Source organism: Stenella coeruleoalba, assembly GCF_951394435.1.
Source record: "Stenella coeruleoalba genome assembly, chromosome: 18".
NCBI classification, from domain to species: Eukaryota; Metazoa; Chordata; class Mammalia; order Artiodactyla; family Delphinidae; genus Stenella; species Stenella coeruleoalba.
Window position 1 is genome coordinate 6634980 of NC_137164.1, and position 24753 is coordinate 6659732.

Genomic DNA, 24753 nt, shown 5'->3' on the forward strand with positions numbered 1-24753 from the left:
ACAGGCATTAAATCCCATTACAAAGGTAACTATTACCTCCTAATGTGACATTTCCATGTAGAAATCGTCCTTGATAAATAAGGCGTAGAATGTTTGGACTGCTGACCTGCTCTTCTTCCCAGTCTGAAAAGAACCAGGGAATTGTTAGGTGCATTTCAACATAAAATTAAGGTATTAGTGCATTGTTCTAAAATTCGGCTCCAAATCAGATAGAATACATCAGAGAAGACGCTTGGCGCTTCCTTATAATTGGAACAGTCACGACCCACTTAATCACTGTTCTTGCTGTTCTCGTTAAATAGCAAGAGCTGCTTAAGGCTAGTTTTTGCTTCCTAAAGAACACTAAACTGTGCCAAAATATGGTCCTGAAGTTTAAAAATGAAAACAAATGAGTTGGGGAAAATCTAATCCTAGTTTAAAAAATGTCAGCTGAAAATGTTAATAACCAGTAATTAACAGAAAATATTATAATATTACCAATATTTGTACCTTTTAAAATATACATTTGAGGCTGGAAACAATAGGTTTAACAAAGATTTTTAAAAGAATTAATATATTGATATAGAGCATAACAAAAAATTATACCTCAATAACTGGAAAACAAACATTTAAAAAACCAGAACAACAAAAAAATTAGGTGTTTACTTTTGGGTAATGTTGATAACTTTATCGTTTTTTTGAAGCCAATTGATAAACATTACAGAAGACAAAACTTTAGTTGACTTTACCTAAAATTCTCAGTATAAACTTGAAAAATAACATATTAGAAGGTGCTATATAAGTATGAAAGCTAGGATAATGTACAAAGAAAATCAAAAGAGAAACTGGTAGGTAGAATGAATAACAGAATATTTCATTTTAGTGTATAACTTACATTATAGTAAAATATGGAATATGATTCTGTTAAAATAATGGTTTGAGAACAGTAGTATCATGACAAGGTATGGGGTTAGTAATTTTCACTAGCTTGTAGATACAGAATTTGGAGCTCTGATTTTGAAAGGTTTGAGAATTTCATCATCATCTTCCTCAAGAATTCTAGTATCATGTGTTTGTTTCCTATAGAAGCTCCTGTTTTCAGGAGATGATAACTGTCAACACACAAACTAGTTTAAAGTAGCCTGAAGAGCAAGGGACAGAAGAGAAAGGAGGTAGTAGAGCACTTTTCTTCTTGCCTTTTTTTGAGTGTTCAAAATGATGAATATGAATTTGATAAAACCAGTGCCTGTCAGTGACTCAGCACAACAGGAATGGGTAAGGAGAAGTGAAACTCATTCATTCTCCCCCAGGCCCCCGTCTCGTCCCTCCCCCTGGAGTGTCTCTATTGCCTTCTGACTCCAGGGCTCCCAGGTCCCTCTTCTCCGGAAGAAAGAATAAGTTGTCAGTTGTTAACACTTTCGTGTGGATTACTTTGAATTCATCACACCCAAAATTATTGTTTAATAGAATATTTCTTTTTCCTTTCCTTTAGCATTGTTCATTTTATTCTGTCACGATAATTTCTACCTAATCTAATTTTACACGTGTCAAATTGTATTTTGTGTTAAATGTCCTCAATGTCAAAATGCCAGGGTTAAAATATTCTCCTATAATTTTTCTTTTTAAAATAATTTTCATTCAGTTTATTCAAACTAAAAAAAAACGTTTACCCATCTCTCCCCTCCCCACACCTTGTGCAACCACCAATCTGCTCTCTGTTATCTATGAGCTTGGCTTTTTTTGTTTGTTTTTTTTTAAGATTCTACATATAAGAGATATCATCCGGTATTCATCTTTCTCTCTCTGACTTATCTCACTTTGCATAATTGCCCTCCAGGTCCATCCATGTTGTTGCAAATGGCAAGATTTCACTCTTTTTCTAATGGCTGAGTAATATTCCATTGTGTATGTGTGTGTCTCTCACAATCTCACTATGCATTCATCCACTGATGGAAACTCAGGTTGTTTCCATATCTTGGCTATTGTAAATAAAGCTGCAGTGGGCATAAGGATGCATATATCATTTCGAATTAAGTGTTTTCGTTTTCTTCAGATAAATACCCAGACGCAGAATTGCTAGACCATATAGTAGTTCTATTTTTCATTTTTTGAGGAATCGCCATACTGTTTTCCAAAGTGGCCGCACCAATTTACATTCCCACCACTGTGGCTGGGAATGTAAATTGGCCTCCTTTTCTCCACATTGTCACCAACACTTGTTATTCCTTGTCTTTTTGATAACAGTCATTGTAACAGGCGTGAGGTAACATGTTGTTATGGTTTAGATTTGCATTTCCCGGATGATTAATGATGTTGAGCATCTCTTCTTGTGCCTGTTGCCCATCTGTGTGTCTTCTTTGGAAAAATGTCTGTTCAGCTCTCCTACCCATTTTAAAACTGGATTGTTTGTTTTTTTGCTGTTGAGTTGTATGAGTTCCTTGTATATTTTAGATATTAGACCCTTATCAGATATATGAATATTTCTGGTCAAGATATAAAGACAAATGACAGTAGTTGTCTAATTTACACGGAAAAAAAATTCTAAAAGTGTTTATTTTTTTGAGATGCAGAAACTTGACGCCACATATTTCTTTGTCCTACACAGAGTGTCATGATTCTCATGTGCTTCTGTGGTTTAATATGCTATCTTCCTTTCCTTCTCAGAGGATCTGAAATTTAAAAAGACCTGTAGAAGAATAATGCTTACAGGAGGAATTTCAGCTACTAGCAACATATATCAGTGGGTTATTTTTTGGAACTCTGACCCAATAACACTATGTGCCTGACTATTCCATCTATTAACAATATTCCACTAAGCTGCACAAGAATATACCAAAGGAAACCAACTCCTTCCAAAAATATATTGCACAAAGTATTTCCTCCTACTGATTTAATATTCACTACACTTTTATTATTAGCACCAATAAATATTTACATCTGCTGACCTTTAGTGCATTATGTGATACAAAGCAGACCTAGATTTTTTAATGTTTTATATAAAATAAAAATTATTTATTTTTATTCCCTGCAGTGTCTAAAACTGCTGAGTAGAACTGGCAAACTGAGGAAAAGATTGGGTTCAAAAACCTTTTCTATGAAAATAAGTAACGTAGAATTGATACAATTTCCAACACTGGTAGATGGTTTGGGAAACTATGTTACAGACCTGCACGTGAGTCTCACCTTTGTTTACCATTAATCAGGATACTTTAAGGAATTGAAACTACTTTTAATGTCTAAGTCAAACAATCACGAAGGTGAAACTATTTCCTTTACCTCAAGTTACGGCGTAACCCTCGCAGCCAGGGTTGTAGTGCCCTTTTCTGCAACACGCCCACAGATGTCAAAAGCCTGTCTTCACCCTCCACCCCACAAAAGTCACAAAAGGCATCTTTACACTTAGTACAACATCACCACCACACAGGTATTTAAAAACGCTTTCCATACTCTTACTTATCTACCCTGTCCGGCTATGAAGAAAATCCAGTATTCTAAGAACGAAAGTTTAGTTTACTTCAGCTCTTCTGAAATTCCTTCTTATCTATGACCTCTAGCTTCAGTCTCTTCCTGATTTAGGAGCTAGTGTTGACGTGTTCCTTGGTTATCAGTGAGAAGAAAGATCCAGTCATTTGAAAGTGTTTGTCTAAAGCAGAGTATTTCTTAAACTCAGGTCTATGAATCCACAAAGACAGGTTCTTAGGGTCTCAAAGTCCTCTTCAATAAGTTCTAGATTCTGTTTTCATTTTAATGATAATCTGCAAGAGATTATCTAGATAATTCAAATAATTACCTTACAACCAAGTACAGCCTTGGGATTTTAGTGCCCATGTATGCATTTAAGTTTATGATTGTACTGGTGCCAAGCAGTACTTCTTTGTCAAGAGGTTAACAAGAAAAGAACAGAGGTTGACTTAATACATAAACGATGCATTCTTGTTAAGTGAAGGCTGAATGACAATTTGGTACACTGTGTGAATGAAGGTTTTGTGGTGAATCTGCAGATAACTGGGTTCTCATACAGCAAGTAGTAGCAGAGGCATGCCACACTCAACAGTACCATATTCATGGTGCAAGCAGTGAGTTAGTTTTAGCAAAATATATCATGTGGCACACTGAAGTTGTTAATTTGAACATTACCGGTTTTAGAGTTATATTTGCATTTTCTTTGTAGATCAGTTTTAGTTTTATGGTTGTATACAAGTTAATAAGGATAAAGAGTTAATTGAGTTATATGTCTCTATCCTTAAAAATAAACATTATAACAAAAATAAGTCAGCACTAGGCAATCTACAAGAATTTTCTTCCTGTAAGGAGTTCCATATATATTTTTTAGGTTGAGAAACACTGACCTAATTGATTCATTTTGTATACACTGTGTTCTTTGTTAAAACAAGTCTTGTGATTTAAAAGTCCAAGCTGCTTTGGTAGTAAAATTAAGTGAAATCAGCTGAAACAGTCATATCACTATGGTACATGCCATTAAAAGGGTCAAGATGACTTGGGTTAAGTTTAAAGGAAGAACATAAGCTAAAGACTCACTTGAGGATGGCAAGCCAGTCTTATTACATAGAAAAGAACCAGAGGAAGGAATAAGACATACACACACCCCACCCCCGCGCCCAAATTCTGTTTGTCATGGATACTGGCTTGAAAATGCAACGTGTAAATGGATTTTATACCTCCTTGACCTTGTAGTAGTTCAGAGAACACAGGAAGTGACATGAATTAGAAATTAACTTTGTGTCAAGCTCAATTTTAAATAGGCTATGTATAGAATAGACCAAAGAGAAGGTATTATAATTTGTTAAAGACAGTTTTTCTTTCCTTTTATGTGTTTTGTTATTAATAGGGTTACTGATATGAAAGTGTGTATGTGTGTGTGTGTGTGTGTGTGTGTGTGTGTGTTAGCTACCTTCTGTATTCTTTAAAAAAAATAATTTTCTTTTATCAATACATTAAAACAGCTCTAAAGCCAACCAGGGACTTGATGCACTGGCTCCGTTATCATTCTGCAGTGAGGGAGCTGAAAAGCAAAACCCAGGAAGGATGCAGCAACCCCCTTAACTTTAAGCCTTACCCTCAATCATTTGTTTGTTCTCTTTTATTTACTTACAACTTTTTCAAAATGTTTGTGAAACAAGGTAGGGCATGAAGAATTAACATTATTCATTCCCAAGAGAAAAATACCACTCACCCATTGGCCAATTGTCATACACATGCTTTGCAATGTCAGAAGCAGAATCATTAGGAGAAAACAGGAACTCTTTTGTTTTCCCGCTTACCAAGATGAGGCGCAAGTTTATCTGAAAGAAGACAATGATTCTTTTAATATAAATCTTGCAATTTTTAAAATAAAATAATCTTTTCATTTCAATAACATTCTCAGTTATTACTAATGCCATTTTCTGGTTTTTATTAAATTATAAAAAGATTCTTTTTAAAGAATGGGAATTTGAGACATGATTTTATTTCCATTATTTAATATATATATGTGGGGGGGGTAATTTACCATAATAAACGAACAAAGGAAAACCAAAATTCATTATTCTTAACTACTCCAGCAATGCTCAGAATTGGACTTTTACAGGTTATCACTATAACTATAAAATACACATTTTCCATTGAAAAGCTAATAGAAGTGGTTACCCTGCAGATCACATCACTAAACAGGAAAAATAGTTACTTGCTAATCTGCTTCTTAGGAAAAAGAAAGAGACAAGAATTATATACAACTGTTTATCCTATAAAAAATTTTCAAACCTAAACAAATGAACCAGCAACTATAATTTTAAAGAACTTTATTAGAGTTAATAGAGGAGTCAATAATTGTAATTACTTTAATCCCAATTACATGATCGCTCATTTCTGTGGGAAGGGGAGGAGGCGCCATGTGTGACAAAGAACACAGATTCACCCTCACCGGAAAACCTAATCTGGACGAGAGAGCTACAAATTTTGAGATCCACTGGACTTACAATTCCAAGTCAATGTATTTTGCAAAAAGTTCACTTTTTCACTTTTGTCTTTATCCATAATTAATGATATTATTTAAAACCACGATATTCATTAATTTCCCCTATAAGTTCCAGGAATACAAGTGCGGTTTTCTATACCTCCAGGCGTCTGTTAAGAGACCAAATAACACCTTCCTAAAACTTCCAGTCCTGAGCTCAGTGCTGGGACTAGCCTAGCTTCTTTATATAGAGAGAACAGAGAATGTCATTGTACCAGTTTGAATTGCGCCAGGTCCTAGGTTACCCAAGCTCTCCTCCTCAGTTACTAACATTTTTTTTTCTTAGAAAAAAAAAACCCAGAAAATCTTTAAGATGACAAAGCCTACAGTGAAAACACTGGTGCCTACTGCAGCAACACCAGGATACCAGGTCACTGATTTACTATCTGCCACAACAGTGGCCATTGCCACTCCCAGTGCCTCACCACTTTGAAAATGTACTGAAAGTTATAAAATATCTCCTCTAGAAAAATGCTATACATGGGCTTCCCTGGTGGCGCGGTGGTTGAGAGTCCGCCTGCTGATGCAGAGGACACGGGTTCGTGCCCCAGTCTGGGAAGATCCCACATGCCGCAGAGCGGCTGGGCCCATGAGCCATGGCCGCTGAGCCTGCGCATCCGGATCCTGTGCTCCGCAACGGGAGAGGCCACAACGGTGAGAGGCCCGCGTACCGCAAAAAAAAAAAAAAAAAAATGCTATACACAAACAATTCTGCATTCAATGGAATGCAACTGGATTCCATAGTAGATGAAATAGAACTGGGTTCTATATTAGAAACTGTATTCTAACTGTATGTACACTATATCTCAATTTTTAAAGTATTTTAAAAGATAAAAAGAAATCTACATTTCAGGTGAAAAGCCCTTTCGATATGTCCAATATGAATTTTTGCTGCCTTTTCTAATTAAAATGAACTTAGACCAAAGAACTTAATACAGGAAGAGATCTGATGAAATCACACTGCTATAAAGAAGTAATTTGATTCAGAAACTCTAAGTTCCATTAGAAAAAAATTCAAGTAATAGTTTGCAAACATGATTTTATTGTAAGAAAGCACCACCTTATTCATCTCCTATAACAAGTAATGAGTGATTCCCAAAGCAAGAAACCTAACATCTACACAATACAATGTGAATTTTAGTTCTCACACATATATCACTATTCAAGGCTGTCTCTTTACGTGTGAATATTGGTAAATATATATTTGCTCTGAACTTATATGGAATCTTTTAATAGCTTCAAACTACTATGTAACATCCCTTCAGTTATTAATGCCCAAGAAATTATGCCCTTCATAATGGTTCAGCCACATGTGTCTGCTTAACCAGAAAGAAATATAATTAAATTCAGGCTTCCTAAGAGTTATGTAAGTGATATGAACCTACTATTTCCTGGAATCAGCTTTTAAGTTTAACGTTCATTTCTATTGAGCTTTTCTTCAAATTATATTTAAAAATAGCAAAGAAAAGAGGGAAGGAGGACCTAATCCTTATCTTCTGTAAAGGTTACACGAATGCATACTTTAGATTTTCCCTAATATCCATCAATATGGAAATGGAAAAGTAAATGATAGCACATCCTTCCTATGGAAATTTCCCACAGTCATTAAACGACATAAGAGATAGATCTGTATGATTTGACATGGCAAGACATCCACAATATATTAAAAACAAAATAATCCACATACCTCCACCCCATAAATACATAACACTAAGTGCATTCATGCTGCAAAGTTCTTGGCATTTCCTATTTTAAAACTGATATAATCACTGTCACTAATAAACTGATATTTCACTTTCATATTTAAAAGTCAACGGTCTAACAAATTTATGTTTATCTAGATGTTCAGAATGTTGAAAACTTTTGGCCTGTAGATGTGTTTGACACAGGTTAAAAAATATTTTTTAAAATGTTTACAGGTGGGCATGAACTTTTCAGTTTGACACATACCCTACTAATCTCAATATACGCACACTGGTCTGCTTCATACACTTATACCTGGCTGGCCCCAGAAAACATTTAAGTTTATAATTCGTGGTAAAGTTTGAAAGTGGCTTTGGGCTACAAAATGAGAACAGAAAGCAGAGTAAGACTTTAAAACCTACTTAGAGGGAAACTAATCACCCCTTTGGGTGGGGAAAGGGGAGAACATGACAACTGCAAGAATAAGTCTAAAAGTACATCAACCTAAGAATTTATCAAATCTTACCGTTAAACTATCTATAACTGACAGTAGCAGTTAAAGACTGCATTTGGAAAGAAGCTTAAGTCCAAAATTAAAACTAACAGCAATAAACCCACAAAATTAAGTGGCTGAGTAAAGTTAACACATTGCCTGAAACACTTCCGCTGCCTGGAACAGTGCCTGGCACATAGTAGGTGTTCAACCAGTATTTGTTGACTCACTAGTGTTTCAGTTTCTTCAGTTTGAAGACTCAAGTAGAGATGTAGACTAGATAGGTCAGCACCAAGATCAAAATCCAGGCTTCCACATTCTGGGCATTTTATTAAATGACAAGTGTAGTAAGTAGAATGAGAATGGATAGTAATTTTGTGGTAGTGACACAGACATGTGGGTATTTCACTGTGTAGAGCCCTCAGTGTTTAATTTGTCAGGGTCTGGATCTTAGTGTCAGCAATATGCCACAATTTATATAAATGCTATTATTTAGTAAGGCACTCTGAAAAGTGAAGTTAATCTTGAGCTACCATATTAACATGTATATTGTGCCTAGTTTTCAAATGAAGATAAAGACTGGGTTTATTGATACGTTAGATTAACAGATGAGTCTGGACTTGTTCCTATGCTTACATCTATATGACAGCCTTGTCCCTAGACTAGAAGCATGAATCCATCTGCCTCAGTATGCAGTCAAGTGTATCTTAGGACTGTAACACCAAGGGAGGAAAACACTGAATTCCCATCATTTCCTTTAGAAGAAATCCTGAAAGCAATCACCCAGACAAACATCTAGCTACACAGGCTGGTCAGCAGTTAATTGTTCTTATATTATAGTTAGAATCTCTCAGGCTTATTCAGATAAGTGATGTCAATTATAGCTCCCCTCAGTAAATGTATAGCAATTCCTACAAATTTCTTTGTAGGAATTTTCTTTTAGAAGATTATGTATTAATTATTTAAATACTCATTAATGAAAGACCTTTTTACTTCTTTGAAGCCAAATCAATCTATAAAATACCTTAAAAGAACCTCTGCTCATGAGGTAGTGGGATTCTCAACACATCGACGGATTACAACACTCTTATTTACAGCGTAAAATGTGATATACTGATATACATACTTATCTAAAAACAAAACTTAATTAGGACTCAATGACTTGGTATGAGACGGAGCTCCTATTATGTAATGAAATCCCCAAGGGATGGCAACTAGGTCATCCAAATGAATTATATATTTTATAATTACTTTTGAGGCAAAACAAATCAAAACAAGACTATTAGTGTGGCAGAACTACCATGATAATTTCCCGTAAGGCCAATGGAAACAACAGAAGCTCTTCCATGCATGTAATTTCAAGTTAAAAAAAAAGTTTTCGGTCAAATTGATTGCCATTCCTATTTGTTACATTATATCAATTTGGAGAAGTCTCATCTAGAGCTTAATTCACTCAACAATTTGTTTTCAACTGGTCAGGATGGAAAAATTTAGAGGAAGGAAAGAGGGGGCATGGAAGATGGGACTAACTGGAATATAAACGGGCAATAGGAGATGGACCATGCCCTGTAAAAGAAATATGAAAATATGACTGTTTTCTACAAAAAGATCAACATGTTGATCAAAAAAGGAACTCCTGACTTCCCTGAGAGTCTCTGAGGAGTAAACCGAGTCCTGGGGCACGCTACTCCACTTCCTAGGGAAGCACCTTTGCCTCTGCAGTGCTCATTCCTGCCTTTTTTGCTAAAGGATGAATAAGTGGCCAGTGGGAAAGATGTTAGACTTTCTTTGAAAATCACTTTTTAAAAGTTCTCAATTTATCTCAAGGGGATTATACCCAGTTAAAAAAAAAAAAAAAAGTCAATCCAAAAGGCTACATACCGTATGATTCCACTGATACAATGTTCTTGAAATGACTACGGTAGAGATGGAGAAGAGACGAGTGGTGGCCAGGTTTTAGGAAGAAGGGAAGGCAGTGGCTGCGTTTGTAAAGGAAGCACAGGGATCCCGGGCGTGGAACTGCAATGTGTGCTGCTGTGTAAGTGGCACATGAATCTGCACGTGTGATACAACTGCACAGAACTAAGACACAGACATGAATGAGTGCATGCAAAACTGGAGAAATCCCAGTAAAGTCTGTGGATTTTATTAGCGTCAATTTCCTGTTGAGCTACTGTACTAGTTATAAGATACTACCATTAGGGAAAAGTAGGTGAAGGGTGTATGGGATTTTTCTGTACTATTTCTTACAGTTGCATGTGAATCCATAATTACCTTGAAATAAAAAGATGTAAAAACAAGCGCTCACCTTGCTAAAAACTGATATGGTATTATGTTTGTCTCTACTTATTTTTCTTATTTTCATTTGAAGATGAAAAGCGCTTTTTAAAACATAATCTTGTATTAAAATAGCTACTTGATCTAGAGGAAAAAATATAAACCGACCATTGACTTAAGACAAGGTATGAAGTTGAAAACAGATAAGCATTTCTTTTCTAGAGTTACGGATTTTTATAAATGGCATATTTTGAATTTTTGTTAACTGTATGTTAAAGAAAAATGGAATGAAGGAGGAATGTGTTCATGTTTCTACACAGGACTGATTTAAAACAAATTATTCAAGTAACTGCAGTGCTTAAATATGATAATTATATATTTCACAAACTTTCTTTTAGTTGTTTTATTCAAACGTTTTCTGAAACAGACACTATGTTTGGTGCCTGGATTACAAAACATTTAATATGAAATCCCTGGAGGATTTCATACCCTTGAAGCTATGAGACATACAAACATAATTATGGAGGACAGGCGTGGCTACAAAATGCTCAACAAATATTTGCTGAATGAACATAAAAGAGAACAGAAAGGAGAACCTGTGAGCTGGAGATTCCAGGGTAGGGTAAAGAAGTAAAAATGCTACCAGCTTGCCATCTTTTGTGTGGCTTACTACACAGGCACCTAGTTAGCACTAGTCTAGCCAGGCTCTGATGCAGGTGTTCCTACCCACATTTCAGAGCTGTGGGAAGCAGTGTAGAGACCTTAGTAAGTGGGAAGCTGAGAGCTGAACCCAGTGCACTAACAACCCAGAACCTGCTGTCTGCCATTCTGCTCAAGCAAACCAGGTGGTCCTGGCGAATTCCTCACCATGGTCTCCATGATTATTCTCTGTCATCTAGATCACACTTGCCCCCACTATGCCCCAATGACAGGTACCTTCTTTCAGTTCCTCAAAATCACCAAGTTCTCCCCTGCCTCAAGGCCTTTACCCGGGTTGTTCCTTCTGGTCAGAGCGCTCGGTGCCCCATGCTCCCTACCCCAGTCCACACACACTCTGGGCTTATATGTTTGAGAGGGGATGGCATAAAAAATTCTCCCGAGCCTAACCATCCTGGATGAAACGATAAAACTAAATTTTTGAAAGAAGAACAGGAGAAGAATTTCAAAATAGAACTGAAGAAGCCAAGACAGCATTCCTACTTTCTACTGGAATGAAGGAGCAGTCCTGTTTGTGAAGAAGTTAATATAAGGCATTCATGAAAACAGATTTTAACTTCTAAGAAAATACACCTGAATTCTTGTCTCGGAATTTACTTGTATTATGTAGTCATAAACTCAGGTACACTGAGACTTGCTAAATGGATTAAAACTATGGGATCTGTTTCTGTCTTCCTTTTAACACTTAAAATGATGTAGAGTCTAATATACATGAAATATGAAATCTTTAGAGGTAAAAACTCAGTGGGATTCCTTATTTTTAATTGTAGAAACACTTACCTACCCTGAAAAATAGGTAAAGGGGAGGTCAGAGAGTTCTCTAGCTTAAGTCCCAAGTAAAACTTTTACAACATCTCATGTTACATGGAATGTTAATTTCCAGAACATTTGACTCATTTAAAAACGTAGGAGAACTACATCCCAAAGCAACACTTAACGCTTTTTGAATTACATGAACCCATCAACTGTTTATATTCATTATTTTTTGACCACTGAACATGAATAAGAAGCTGCTGGACAATAAAAATGAATTGATAATAATAGTGAATTAGCCTACTTGCTTTCTATATAGATTGACTTTTTTTTTCATCAGTGAAGAAACAAAGAAAATGTTGAGTCCTTATAAGTACAATTTAAAATCAAACAATGTAGCTTAAAATTTGTGCAGCATTTAGTGCCTGGCACATCTTATCACAAGTCACCTATTACCATCGTCATCACAACCATCATCAGTTTAGTAAGTCATGTAACACTAACCACATAGCGCTCTTTCTTTAGATACTTTATAATGTACATTTACTTTAAAATAAGTTTGGATAAACTTATTTTATTTTGGATAAAATAAAGTTTGGATAAAATAAAGTTTGGATAAAATAAAGTTTGGATAAAACTTATTTTATTTTGGATAAAATTAAAATTCCATGAGAAAACTGGATAACATATTTTCTTGAGAATCCTTGAAAATTATTCTTAATAATTTTTCCTTCAAGTTCTAAATCCTATAAACTTAGAAAACATGTTAGTAATGGAATTAAATTATGATTTTGCATCACTTTAAAACCTGACTATAGGATATCCCTTTAAAACTTGCCCCTAAATAGGATACAAACTAGCTGCTTTAACAAGATTTCAATATGAAATAGTAGCAGTCTGATTTCCTATACATACTATCAACTAAACAGCAACTCTGAATGAAAGTAAAGCACTCTCTTTGGGACACTGGGTTTGTATACAGGGAAACCCTTGTTTTGAGGATTTTTAGGTCTTATAACTCACTTTAATAAGAACAACAGTTCAGTACAATTGTTTCTGTCAACCAAGCACTTAATATATTAAATTACAGACAGGAGAAAGGGAAATGGCAAAAGCAAAGCAATAAAGGACACTGGGGAAGGGAGAGAACTTTTTCTATATTCATAATATATATTTTCATGTATTTCAGGAAGGTGACAGTTTTTTTCTCTGCCCATCGCTCCTTAGTGGAAATACAATGGTGTTAAGTTTTTTGGCTAACAGCCTAAAATCATGAGAGAAGAAACTCATATTTATTGAATACCAACTAAGTACTAGAACTTTTCCTTACATACATTGTATTTTGGCACCTACTATATAGCACTGTCTCTTCTCTCTAATCACCTAGCTACTCCGATAAATCCAGGTATGACACAGCATGAATCTTTCAGACCTCTATACTTCTTACACTTGTCTTGGCTTTGCCATTATTTGAGGTGTGTGCCAGGTTACATTTGAGGTTCCTGTGGGTGTCAATTCCCAGATGCTCTTCCTCCTACTTCTTCTAAGCTATTATCAAATCCTCGGTACTATAAATCCCATGCCTTTTACAGTATTCCTCAATCATTCAACTTTTAAGATTGCAGGGAGTCTCAGGATTCATCCAGCTCTTAGACAGGAAACAGACAAGGCAAAAGGCCCTGGAAGACTAGCTAGTTAGTGGCAAAGCAGAACAGGAACACAAGCCTCTCCCCTAGGTCAGGGTTTGCTCCAGCATAACTTCAATGCCTCCCTAAACCACCCTCCCAGTCTCCTCTAGAGCTTTCAAAATATTGGACTTATGTCTTACTCAGATAGGCACTCCAGAAGGGCTTGCTTTTCTCTTCGGAGTCAGGCAACTTTTGAGGCAAAAATACTCCTTATCTGCTACATACTAGCTGAAAACTAATCCTGCATTTCTCTGAATGATGGAACTTCTAGAGAATATAAGTAAATGTCAAGAGGAAAAGAGTTTTCATTTACCGTAAAATAAGTCTGGAAGTGCCAGGTTAAAAAATTCAAACAAGGTATCTGCCAGGAGCTTGGGGAAGGAGGAATGTGGAGTTACTGTTTAATGAGTAAAGAGTTTCAGTTTTTCAAGACGAAAAGAGTTCTGGAGGTGGATGGTGGTGATGGTTGCAGAACACTATGAATGCCTTTAATACCACTGAACTGCACATTTAAAAATGGTTAAGATGGTAAATATTATATGTATTTTACTACAATCTAAACACACACACAAAATTTATAAAACAAAATTCAAAGTTTCCTCACTGCAAAACTTCTCAGAATCTTTCATGTGCCAAAATGAATTTGTGAATTTCCAAGGGCAACAGGGGTCTATATCAGAGTATTCAAGACTTCTACTTTCAGCTGATATTCCCAGAGACTGAACACACAAATGTCTGTTAAACAAGCAACTAGGCTAGATGCTGTAGAAGATACAAAGATGACCAGTAGCTCTCCAGTACTCTTGAGTTTGCTCTCAAGCATTCACCCACCTCCACAGACAGTGAGGCTAAGGCAGGAAGGTCACTGAAATTCAAGTTTGTTTCCTTGAATGGCACACAGGAGTAGTTTGTGTGACCACTCCAGCCTACCTCGCTCAGTACGGATTTTCAAATTTGTCGGGCGCGCTGTGTTGATGCAGAGCCTGATTTGCATGGAACAGAAAATCAGACATCAGTTCTATGGCATATTTTATCACAAAAAAATGCTGAAACAGTTTTAATTAAAATTATCTACACCTGCTGTTAGAGGATGTCAAAATGACTTTCCTCTTTACAGCGTAACTGTGAATTAAATATTTTCATCACTGTCAAATGAAAGGACAGTACATATCCAAAATGGTCTTTAATATTAGAGTAAAATTCACATAAGATGGACCCATTAAAAACACACAATTGATAAGTCTTATCTTTCCCATATACTTTTTAAAATAATTAATTAATTAATTTTTGGCTGTATTGGGTCTTCGTTGCTGCATGTGGACTTTCTCTAGTTGCAGCGAGCAGGGGCTACTCTTCGTTGTGGTGCGTGGGCTTCTCACTGCGGTGGCTTCTCTTGTCGCAGAGCATGGGCTCTAGGTGCACGGGGTTCAGTAATTGTGGCTCGTGGGCTCAACAGTTGTGGCTCGCGGGCTCTAGAGCGCAGGCTCAGCAGTTGTGGCGCACAGGCTTAGTTGCTCCATGGTATGTGGGATCTTCCCGGACCAGGGCTCGAACCCGTGTCCCCTGCATCGGCAGGCAGATTCTTAACCACTGTGCCACGAGGGAAGTCCCTCCCACTTTTTAAAAAACATGAGGAAAATGGTTTAGACTTGATGGTCTGGCTGTGGCTAGAAAAGAAAATAATTTTAATGGGTGCCTTTGCCCTAAGAAAGAAAAACTTAATAGTTCTCTGAGGGATTGTCCCAGATGACTGTTAAAGTCCCTTCCAGCTCTAATATATGATTAACATTAAACAAAAAGGGCATGTTATTTAGAAATATAACCATTTTATTATGCATAATAAAAATGCATAGGATATATAAACATTCACTAATGACCAAGTTATTCCTATCCGTCACACTTCATATTTGAATTAACAGAGATGTAATGATGTAAACCCACTGCCTTGATTTCGTCACATCACTAACTCTTATCTTTAATTCCCTATAAACCAGTGCCTATTGAAGTCACACTAGTGAACTGTACTCGTGAAGGTCACCGAGGGCCATCTAATAAAAAACATCAAGTATAGATAGCTTCCTCTCATTTCTCATGTTCCTTAGTCTTTCTGCAACATTTGGCACAGTTTAACTCCTTCCTTCTTGAAAATCTTTCCTTGTTAGGCTTCTATAATTCCCGGAATGTGTTTTCTGGAACACTAGCATCCATTAAGTATTCTGGGGGAGAAAAGGGTTCAAGTGATCGGATAAATCTGTAAAACATTACTTCATATATTCCCCTCTTGGAGATTTGCCAGGTATGCTAACATATTAAAAACCCAGAGAATTCGTGCAATGAACAAATTCATTTAACTTTCACACAGTTGTAGTTTTTAACCACAGAACCGATTTTCTTTCCCATATTACCTGTTACCATCCCACAGATCTAGTGTTCAGTAAAACATACTTTGGAGAATACTTTTCCTGTTCCTTTGAACCTCTTTTTAGTTGTTCTCTTTCCTCGTGCACTTACTCCAAATACGGGCTTTCCAATGTTCCCTCATCAATCTTTTCTTTCCAACACCCTATCCAGGAGACATCCTCATCCACACCCAAGGCCTCAGCTGCCCCTGCTTGGGACATCCCCATTCTCCATGGAGGACCACTTTCACTTCTCCAACTGTCGGCCACCATTTCTAATTAGAGAGCCTGCTGTCCCCTCAAAATCATATGTTTAAATTTGAACTTATCCCTTCCTAAACAACAGGTTTCCCTCCCAACTTATTTATTTCTGCTCAGCTCTCCCGGTCTCCCAGTCACTCAGGCTTGAAAGCTCAGAGTCATCATTTACTCTGCCCTGTTTTCTCCTCTCCCCTCTCTGTTACTAAATCCTTTCAGGTTCTCTCTGCTGCCTCTCTCACCCCCAATCCACCCTGCACATTCCCAAACATTTTTGACAATTAAAATTGTCAGTGTGCTACAGGTAGCTAACATTTACTTATCACTGGAACGTGCTACACAGTACTTTGCATGAAAGTATGCAGCTCGTGGACGTACAACCCTGTGAGACAGGTACTACTGTCTCCATCTTATAGATGGTAAATGGGGACACGGAGGTGAAGTAACTTCTCAAGATCACATAGTCACGGTCGAAACTTCTCAGTCCAATCCAACCACAGCTGTCCCTCGGTATCCACCGGATTGGGGTTCCAGGGCCGTGGCGGATACCCATATCCCTTACACAAAATGGCATAGTACAGTAAGTAGGCTTAGGGTCTCTGTACCCACGGATGCGGAACCCACAGATATGGAGGGCTGACTGTAATACTATTTCCCTCGGCAAATTTCTACTCCAGCCAAATTGATATATTCATTATGAATCCTATCCTGGCGAGAATCACAAGAATGACTTCCTGATTCCTCTCTTTCAGTTCTAACGTCTCCTTTGAAGCCTATGTGACAACTTCAGCCTACACTGCTCATTCCTACCTCAGAGTTTCTACCCAATCATGGGTGTGTACTGGGGTGGCCCTATGTGTCCACATTTGCCTGGAAGAATTGTGATCATTGTTGTATAATTGTTGTCTCGCTATTATGATGCACAGTGCCCCCTTTTACTCGCAGAAATATCTCAATCTAGACAATAAATAATAAGGTCATCCTACATATATCATATCATTTATTGTAGGAAGATACAGTTTATGTCATGTGTCTTAACTCTCCAATTAAATCATGGTCCTTGAGGGTGGCAAAATCAATCTTAAAACTTCATAGTTCTCTTCTTTCATAAGTTGCTAACTTAACATACACAAGCACAGTTGCTTATGTGTGTGCGACAAAACAATTTTGGAGATGAGCCTTTGGCTGGGTTTTGTTTCCCAATTAAATCCTACTTTTAGCTCTAAAGACGAAAATTGCATTTTAAATTAATTCATATAGTTAACCTCAGTCACCGTGCCTGAAAAATACTACGTATTTAATATACTGGAAGATGAATGAATAATGTACCAGAATATGCCAGACTACAGCCAACATTCCTAAAATATTTCAATAATGTAATGTAACAGGATACTTCAAGTATAACCAGGAAGTGGATCTACCAACAACTACCAAGAAAAATATGTATTCTAATGTTTTTACTATTATACACAGTTAGGTGATGATAGACTCACTGTTTTCCACACACAACTATCATGGACTACGTGCCCTGAAACAGCCCGTAGTGATAATAAAAAACAGTTACCCTGAAGAGGGAAAAAAGAAAAAGACATTTTAAAAAATCATCCTATTCTTTACAGTATGTTTGTAGTCAACTCATTATTCAAAAGTGATAGCAAACTCTCCTGTTTAAGAAGAATACATTCTGTCTGGCTATGAAGACGACGATTGTTCCAGGCTGCCTGTGCTTCACAGGCCTATTCAGCTCACACAGACAATTTGCATCAACCTGTGCCTAGTGATACTGTCACTCAGTGGTGCCCCAGATAGCCACAACCTCATGTGCTCTTAACATTGAGGTTCTCATTTATAAATTAATGTCTCTGGAATACTCATGAATTCTTCCTTGAATATAACTGTTTTATTCATTATTATTTATTAAATTTTAAAACCATAATAAATGATTTTACGTAGGTTTAGTGTGACAAAATTATTTAGCAGCAGAACTCTACAAAACAAGCAGGAAATGAAAAAGGCAGACATGTAAATGCATCAACATCAGCATATAATATTAAGTACAATTATGAGGAAAATATAGCACAAAATTCTGCATCTATGCAGGGTGTACCATCTACGCTAAGAACGTTATTAATTAACGCAATCACTAAGTGTTCATCATTGGGGGTGAAGGCATCGTGCTAGTCATTTAAAAAAACACAAGAACTGTATGTTCATAAAAGTTGTTACTGAATATAAATATAAATCCAGCAGCATCAAAACATTTAGCATTACAATACAGAGAGCAAATGCAGTGGCAGCAGATGGTTTCAAAGAGGGGAAATAAAGAAGAAAACTACACAGTAGTAAAGTACAAATTAAAACTAAAGGAAAAATTTTACAAAGAAATAGTTAAGGAAAAGGGCAGATGAACTCCTGGGAAAAAGTAAATGACTAACAGAGAGCAAAAGAAGGAATATTTATAAAGAGGAAAGACTGTTATGAGCAGATTAGACAATTGTCTAGAAACATGGACATGAAAAGAGTAGAATGCATCTTTGCCAGAGAAACAATTCAAGAACTAAAGAACTCCTGGCACTGAGCTAGAAAATATCACTTATGCTTTCTGCAAATTTAGAAACTTAGGTTCAGAGTTAAAGAAAAATTGTCTAAGGTATAAAAAAACAGAAGATAGTTAGAAATCCAAATAAATTGGCGCAGGTCAGTTAAGTATGACTATCTTCTGACTTGGACTATATGCTATACGCTGAGCAATGCTCTATTTTTTAAATCAATAAAATAGCCTACGCTCATGTCTATTAAACAAAATCCACAAGAATAAGTGAGGAATTTCAGAAGTTTCTAACATATATCAACAATAGCTCAGAGTAACGAACACCATAAAATAGATACAAAAGTCTGGGAAAGATATTTAATGAGTCTCTCGATCTCTCATTGTAAGAACTTAATAACAGTGTTCCTATCACTTTGATTTCTTATATTAGAGCTTATTTTCAGAAGATTCATGACGTTAATGTTTGAACAATTACCAATCCCTAACATACTGTCCTTACTCTATCTTCCGTTTTAGAAAGTACTAATAGGGCATAAAAATTGCTTTCTTAGGGAATATAAAAAAATTATTTTTTCCATTTTCTTCAAAAGTAATTCCACAATGCTATGCATTTGATTATGCTTTCTTGCAGCAGTTGTGGGGAAGAACTAAATGCATCAGGACTACAACTAACAAAGGCAGAATTCTACCCAAAGGTAGTGTTATGATTATTACCTCCTGGAGCCCAAACAGTCTTTCTTGGCACTCCTAAATGATAAGACTGCAAACACTCATTTCACATTCAAGTATTCAGGCTACTCACTCATGAATGGAATTAGTGGTTTTGATCACATATACATAAATTTTTATGTGCATAGGACCTCATGCCTTCGAGGAACAACTCTCCTGGTAGTGACTTTAATCTAGCAAATACTAGGTCATCTGGATCCTAACCACCTCTCATTTATAAGCTTTGATGTCCCAAGGCTTCACGTGTAAATCCACTGTTTGAAATCTGGATTACATTTCTATAGAAAAAAGGCTATTTACGGCAGTTAGTTTCCCAGCGAATTCCTAAGTCTATTTAATCTATTGTAATAATATGACTAAAATACACCTAATATGCAGTGAAAAGCAGTAACATTATTAGTAATCGCAAACACCCATAACTCTTACTGTGTGCCAGGTCATCTTTTAGGTGTTTTTCCTATGTTGACTCATTTGATCCTCACACCAACCCTATGGGAAAGTTACTATTACTACGCCCGTGTCTACAGAGGAGGAAACTAAGCAGAGACTAAATAACCTACCCAAACCTGGTTAAGAAGTACCAGAGCTGGGTTTCAATCCAACCCTGGTTCCAGGGCCTGCACTTTCAGCCACTAGGCTAAATTTCCTATAATTATTGACAAGTTTTAGTTAGTTCAGCCTGCAGAGCATCCAAAGTTTTAAAAGTACATCATGGTTTTTTACTTCAAATGACTCATCTGACACTGTAAAAGATTCTTCTGAGGCTGGTTTCATTACTTCACTCAGTCACTATTATTTAATGAATTATTCACATATGTGCACGTAGAATTTACTTCAGGATAAGTGTTCGTGGTCAGAGCCCCTGGTCCCTGGCTGAAGCCCCTGGACTACTCCATTTGTCTCCAAAATGTATGCTTCCTAAATAAACAAATCTGAGTTGTCCTGCTTTTTAAAAATAAAAGTAAAAACAAATCAATAAATAATCTCTATCAGGAAGTTAAACGGAGGAACAATTACGATGACTTCTACTAACCACTCCAGAAATACCCTAAATTGAATAACTTTGATTCCTGTTCTTAATGTTGTCTTCTATGTTGTATTTACTGGGGGCTTGATAGCATCATCTGTTCATTTTCTGTCAATTTCCCCCTCCACTGCTCTTGGCAACACCAATCTTGGAGCACCATCTCCTCACCCCAGGAAACAAAGATTCAAAGGAACTACTAACAGAGGTTCAAATCCAAAAGATTCACTGGTGCGCATACAGGACTAGTTCTGGACTAGCTGTTCTGTGAAGACAAGAAGGCAGGGGCAGGGGCGAAGGGCTGGAGGATGAAGAGAGAGCTCAGCGATGACTCAAACTAGAGAGAAAGAAATGAAGAGACAGGGTCTCCAAGTTCTAGCTTCTAAAATTACCTTTAATTTTTATTCAATTTACAAATCTGTCAAAATGTATCACTTGACTTTTGATTAACTTCTTAAATTTTAAACTGCAATTATAAATTCAATAGATTTTTTTCCTTTTTACATATTTCAACTACCTGATAGCAAATCTTCCCAATTACTTAATAATTTCTATAAAACTAATAAACTAAACTTATAAAAACATGAACCTTAAATTCCTGTCAATGTCACAGTAATGTAAATACTTATAAGTGTTTATCTTAGAAATCACAAGCAAAAAAACATCATATCAATTACATCTTTTACATTGTAAGTACATTGACTTCAGCATCATTTAGTCAGCCATCAGAGAAATCAAAATCAAAACCACAATAAGATATCATTTCAAACCCACTAGGATGGTTATAACCAAAGCAATAGACAATGAGTGTTAGCAAAGGTGTGGTGAAACTGGAATCCTCAAATATTGCTGAGGGGAATGTAAAATGGTACAGCCGCTCTGGAAAACAGTTTGGCAGGTCCTCAAAACGTTAAACACAGAGCTGTCCTATGATCCAGCAATTCCAGTCCTAGGTATAGTTGATTCTCATTATACGTAGTAGTTCTGTTCTACACAGTTTCATGAACACTGAGGAAGAGGATACTGAGCCACTACTATTAGGGTTAGGTTGTGAGCCTCTGGTAACAATTTCATCAACCAATGAATACATAACCTGATTTTATATGTGTTTCTGTTTAAAGATACCTTAAAAAGATGTTTACACAACTCTGTGAACATTCCAAAAAATCCACTGAACTGTACACTTTTTAAAAGGGTGAATATTATGGTATGTGAATTATTTCTCAATTTTTAAGAATTGGAATTACATTGAACCTGAATCTAATTGAGTCTCTAGACTTCAATACCAGTTTACAGGAAAACTGAGGAATAGAGGAAGAAATAAAATAACACTATGAAAAAGCAAAACTTAAACCAAACCCAAAATGCAGTACATTGTACAAGACATATGTCCAGCTCTTCCAACAAGTCAATGGCATAGGAAGAGAGAGAGAAAGGGTGTTAAAGAGGGAGGGAACTAAGAGAATAAAAGATACTCAAATGACATAATCATATGCAACGTGCAAACCCTTTTAGATCTTAATTTGAACAAACCAACTCTTAAGTAAAATAAGGGAGATCTCAATATGGACTGCAGAGTAAATGTTATTAAGGAATTACTGTGCTAATGAAGTCATGATTATATAGATTCTTATCTGTTAGAGATTCATACTTAAGAATTTAAGGAAAAATGACCAAAAACCTGGGATTTGTTTTAAAATACTCTATTAAAAACAACTTGTTGGGGGAGGATGGTGGTGAATAGGTATAATAAGAATGGTATACATGTTTTTAATTGTTGAAGCATGGTAATAGGTACATAGGAGTCCTTTAGACTATATTTTCCACTTCTATGAATGTTTGAAACTTTCTATGATGAAAAGGTTTTAAAATTATAATTATAAGGCAGTCTTATTATTCAAAGACGTCTAATTCTCTTAACTATGAAAACTACACAAACTGCCAAATATGGAGAGATTGCTTATTTGTGTATTCTTTTTAAACTTAATTCAAAATCTTCCAGAAAGTAAAAGACATTTGTCTAATAAAAAAATTATACCGTCACAAACAATTTTGGGATAACTTTCCCATGAAACTTTTAGGGCTACCATCTCAGCTGTTAAGATTTCTTCAAGATCAGAGAGGCCCAGGGACAGACCCTTGCCTGCAACCACAACTGCCCGCTGAACCTGCAGGATAGCTGCTGCATCAGTGACGCCAGAACTTAGAGAAGGAGACAGGTCCCTCAGCAGCCTGCCTCCAACCTAAAGGATGTCTTCCTGACCTCCAAACGAGACACTGACCGTTACCTGCCAGAAAGTTGTCAAACATATACATACAAATCATCTGCCTCTGCAGTCAACAATTATAATAAAAAATGAAAAAAACTCAAAATAATCAACGATCCGTTCAATATGAATGGTGCCGCTACCTTGGGTGGGACGACTCTGACCCTTAGATTCAGGTTTACTATTAATGTATATATGCTTAATTTTTCTGTTTACTCTAAGAAATCTATAACTCTACTCGGGTGGCTACAATACTGATTAGATGTGGCATTTATCTGAATTTTAAGATATGTGAATGTCTTCCCATGTAAATATATAAGAACCCTGAACTTGGTTTGTATGTATTCCATATATTTTCTACCTTTTGGAGCCACAGTTCTTTTAGGTGATAAACTAACAAGGATATAATCTTGGCTCTTTTTCATGACTTGGTCTGAATTCTGATCACAACTGGTAAGGCCATTCTACTAAAAGGTATTATTTGCAGATTCCTTCAGCTTTTTAATTAGGTACTGTTCTAAATTCAGCTGCTGTTCCCCAAGGGTTTCCTATTCTAGATTTAAGGAAATGACAGGAAAATTTTAGGAAAAAACTTGAGGGCAGGAAGTCCCTGCCACGTAAAGAGAACATGTAAGTGTCTCTTTTCTTTAACAACTGACATTTCAATTACAGTGCCATGGAAAAAGCAGTTCATGTACTTACACATTAATCATTTACATATTTATTAGTAGAAATACCTTACGAAAACACCACCTAATCAAATAGGCTCTAAAGAAAAAAAAAATCTTAATGTATTTTTCTTATTCCCCATATTCTGTGTTCTGTGCACCTGTGTGTTCTGTGCACCCGTGTTCTGTTGGTTTGTCTTTGTTTTTGTCTCCCCAACAAAACTGTACATTTCTTCAGGTCACAAAAAAGGAAAGGAAAGAGGAAAAGTATATGCTAGATGCTTTGTTATTTTGTGAATGAGATGTAATACAGTCAACACAAGCTTAGTTGGTGAGTAAAATATGTTTGAGGAGTACAGACAGAATCTTAGAATTAAAGGAGGGTAATGTCTCCACAGGATGTTTTCATCAACATATGGTTCTCTGGTGAATACCCCTCATCTTCTTTAAGGTCTCCTAACACATTTACGTTAGGCCAGGATAGTGCTGGAGACTACTACTCTCCTAATTCCCTCCTGACATTCCCCAATATGTTTTCAAATCTGTTATTTAATTCACATTACATACATTACCTACATGCATCTGGGAGGCACTTTAATGACTGTTACTTTACCTGTAATGGCTACTGCAAAGATCAGATAAAATAAGTATGAACATTTACTCTAAATTCTAAGACCTTAAAGTGCTGTTAGTCTCATATTTATATATAAGGAATAATTCGCTTCAATCGAATAAAATGACTATCCTTAATTTGTCCTTTTCCTAACCTTGCTCAATTATTTCCTGCCTTGTATATGAGGTTTGCCATACATTTAGGCCTATTAATCCTTTGAGCATCAATTAAACATGTAACTCCTATTTAGACTATAAACTCCTTAAGGACAGGAAACACAAGAACTTCAATTCCTTCTGTGTCTGTACTTCCTTCTACTTCCTCTCACCATTGGCCAGTTTTTTACAGAGTGGGTATTTGTGGCAGCATTATTAAATATCCTTAATGAAGGCATGGTACAAGTACGGAACCAGCTAATCATTCTCCCTAAAGTGCGTCAATAAAATCAGTAGGGGGCCATTAGAGAGGAAGAGGAAAATACCATGATTACCAGGATCACGATGCTGTCTCTAACAAGCCATAGCAACCACTGAAGAGGTAACCCTAAAAAGCAGCAGCTGCATTCCACATGCTTGCTAACAATCCTTATTCCAAAGACTCAAGGTCCTCTGAATGTCTGCAATCACTCTACAAATGTTTCA

The 24753-nt window shown here is 36.4% G+C and overlaps 1 protein-coding gene and 1 long non-coding RNA gene across 3 annotated transcripts in view; one reads left to right on the forward strand and one right to left on the reverse strand.

The window, feature by feature from the left end:
• The window catches only part of LOC307176435, a 98928-nt gene extending 77617 nt beyond the window's left edge, over positions 1-21311 (forward strand). Inside the window, exon 4 of the long non-coding RNA XR_013824758.1 lies at positions 17013-21311. This is a non-coding gene — a long non-coding RNA (uncharacterized lncRNA). The remainder of the gene's footprint in view (positions 1-17012) is intronic.
• The window catches only part of UBL3 (ubiquitin like 3), a 70611-nt gene that overhangs the window by 7936 nt on the left and 37922 nt on the right, over positions 1-24753 (reverse strand). For both annotated transcript variants that reach the window (XM_079902521.1, XM_079902522.1), the window contains exons 2-3: positions 5174-5282; positions 37-123 (exon numbers count right to left, since the gene is read on the reverse strand). In XM_079902521.1, coding sequence (XP_079758647.1) covers positions 37-123; positions 5174-5282 — 196 coding nt within the window. The remainder of the gene's footprint in view (positions 1-36; positions 124-5173; positions 5283-24753) is intronic.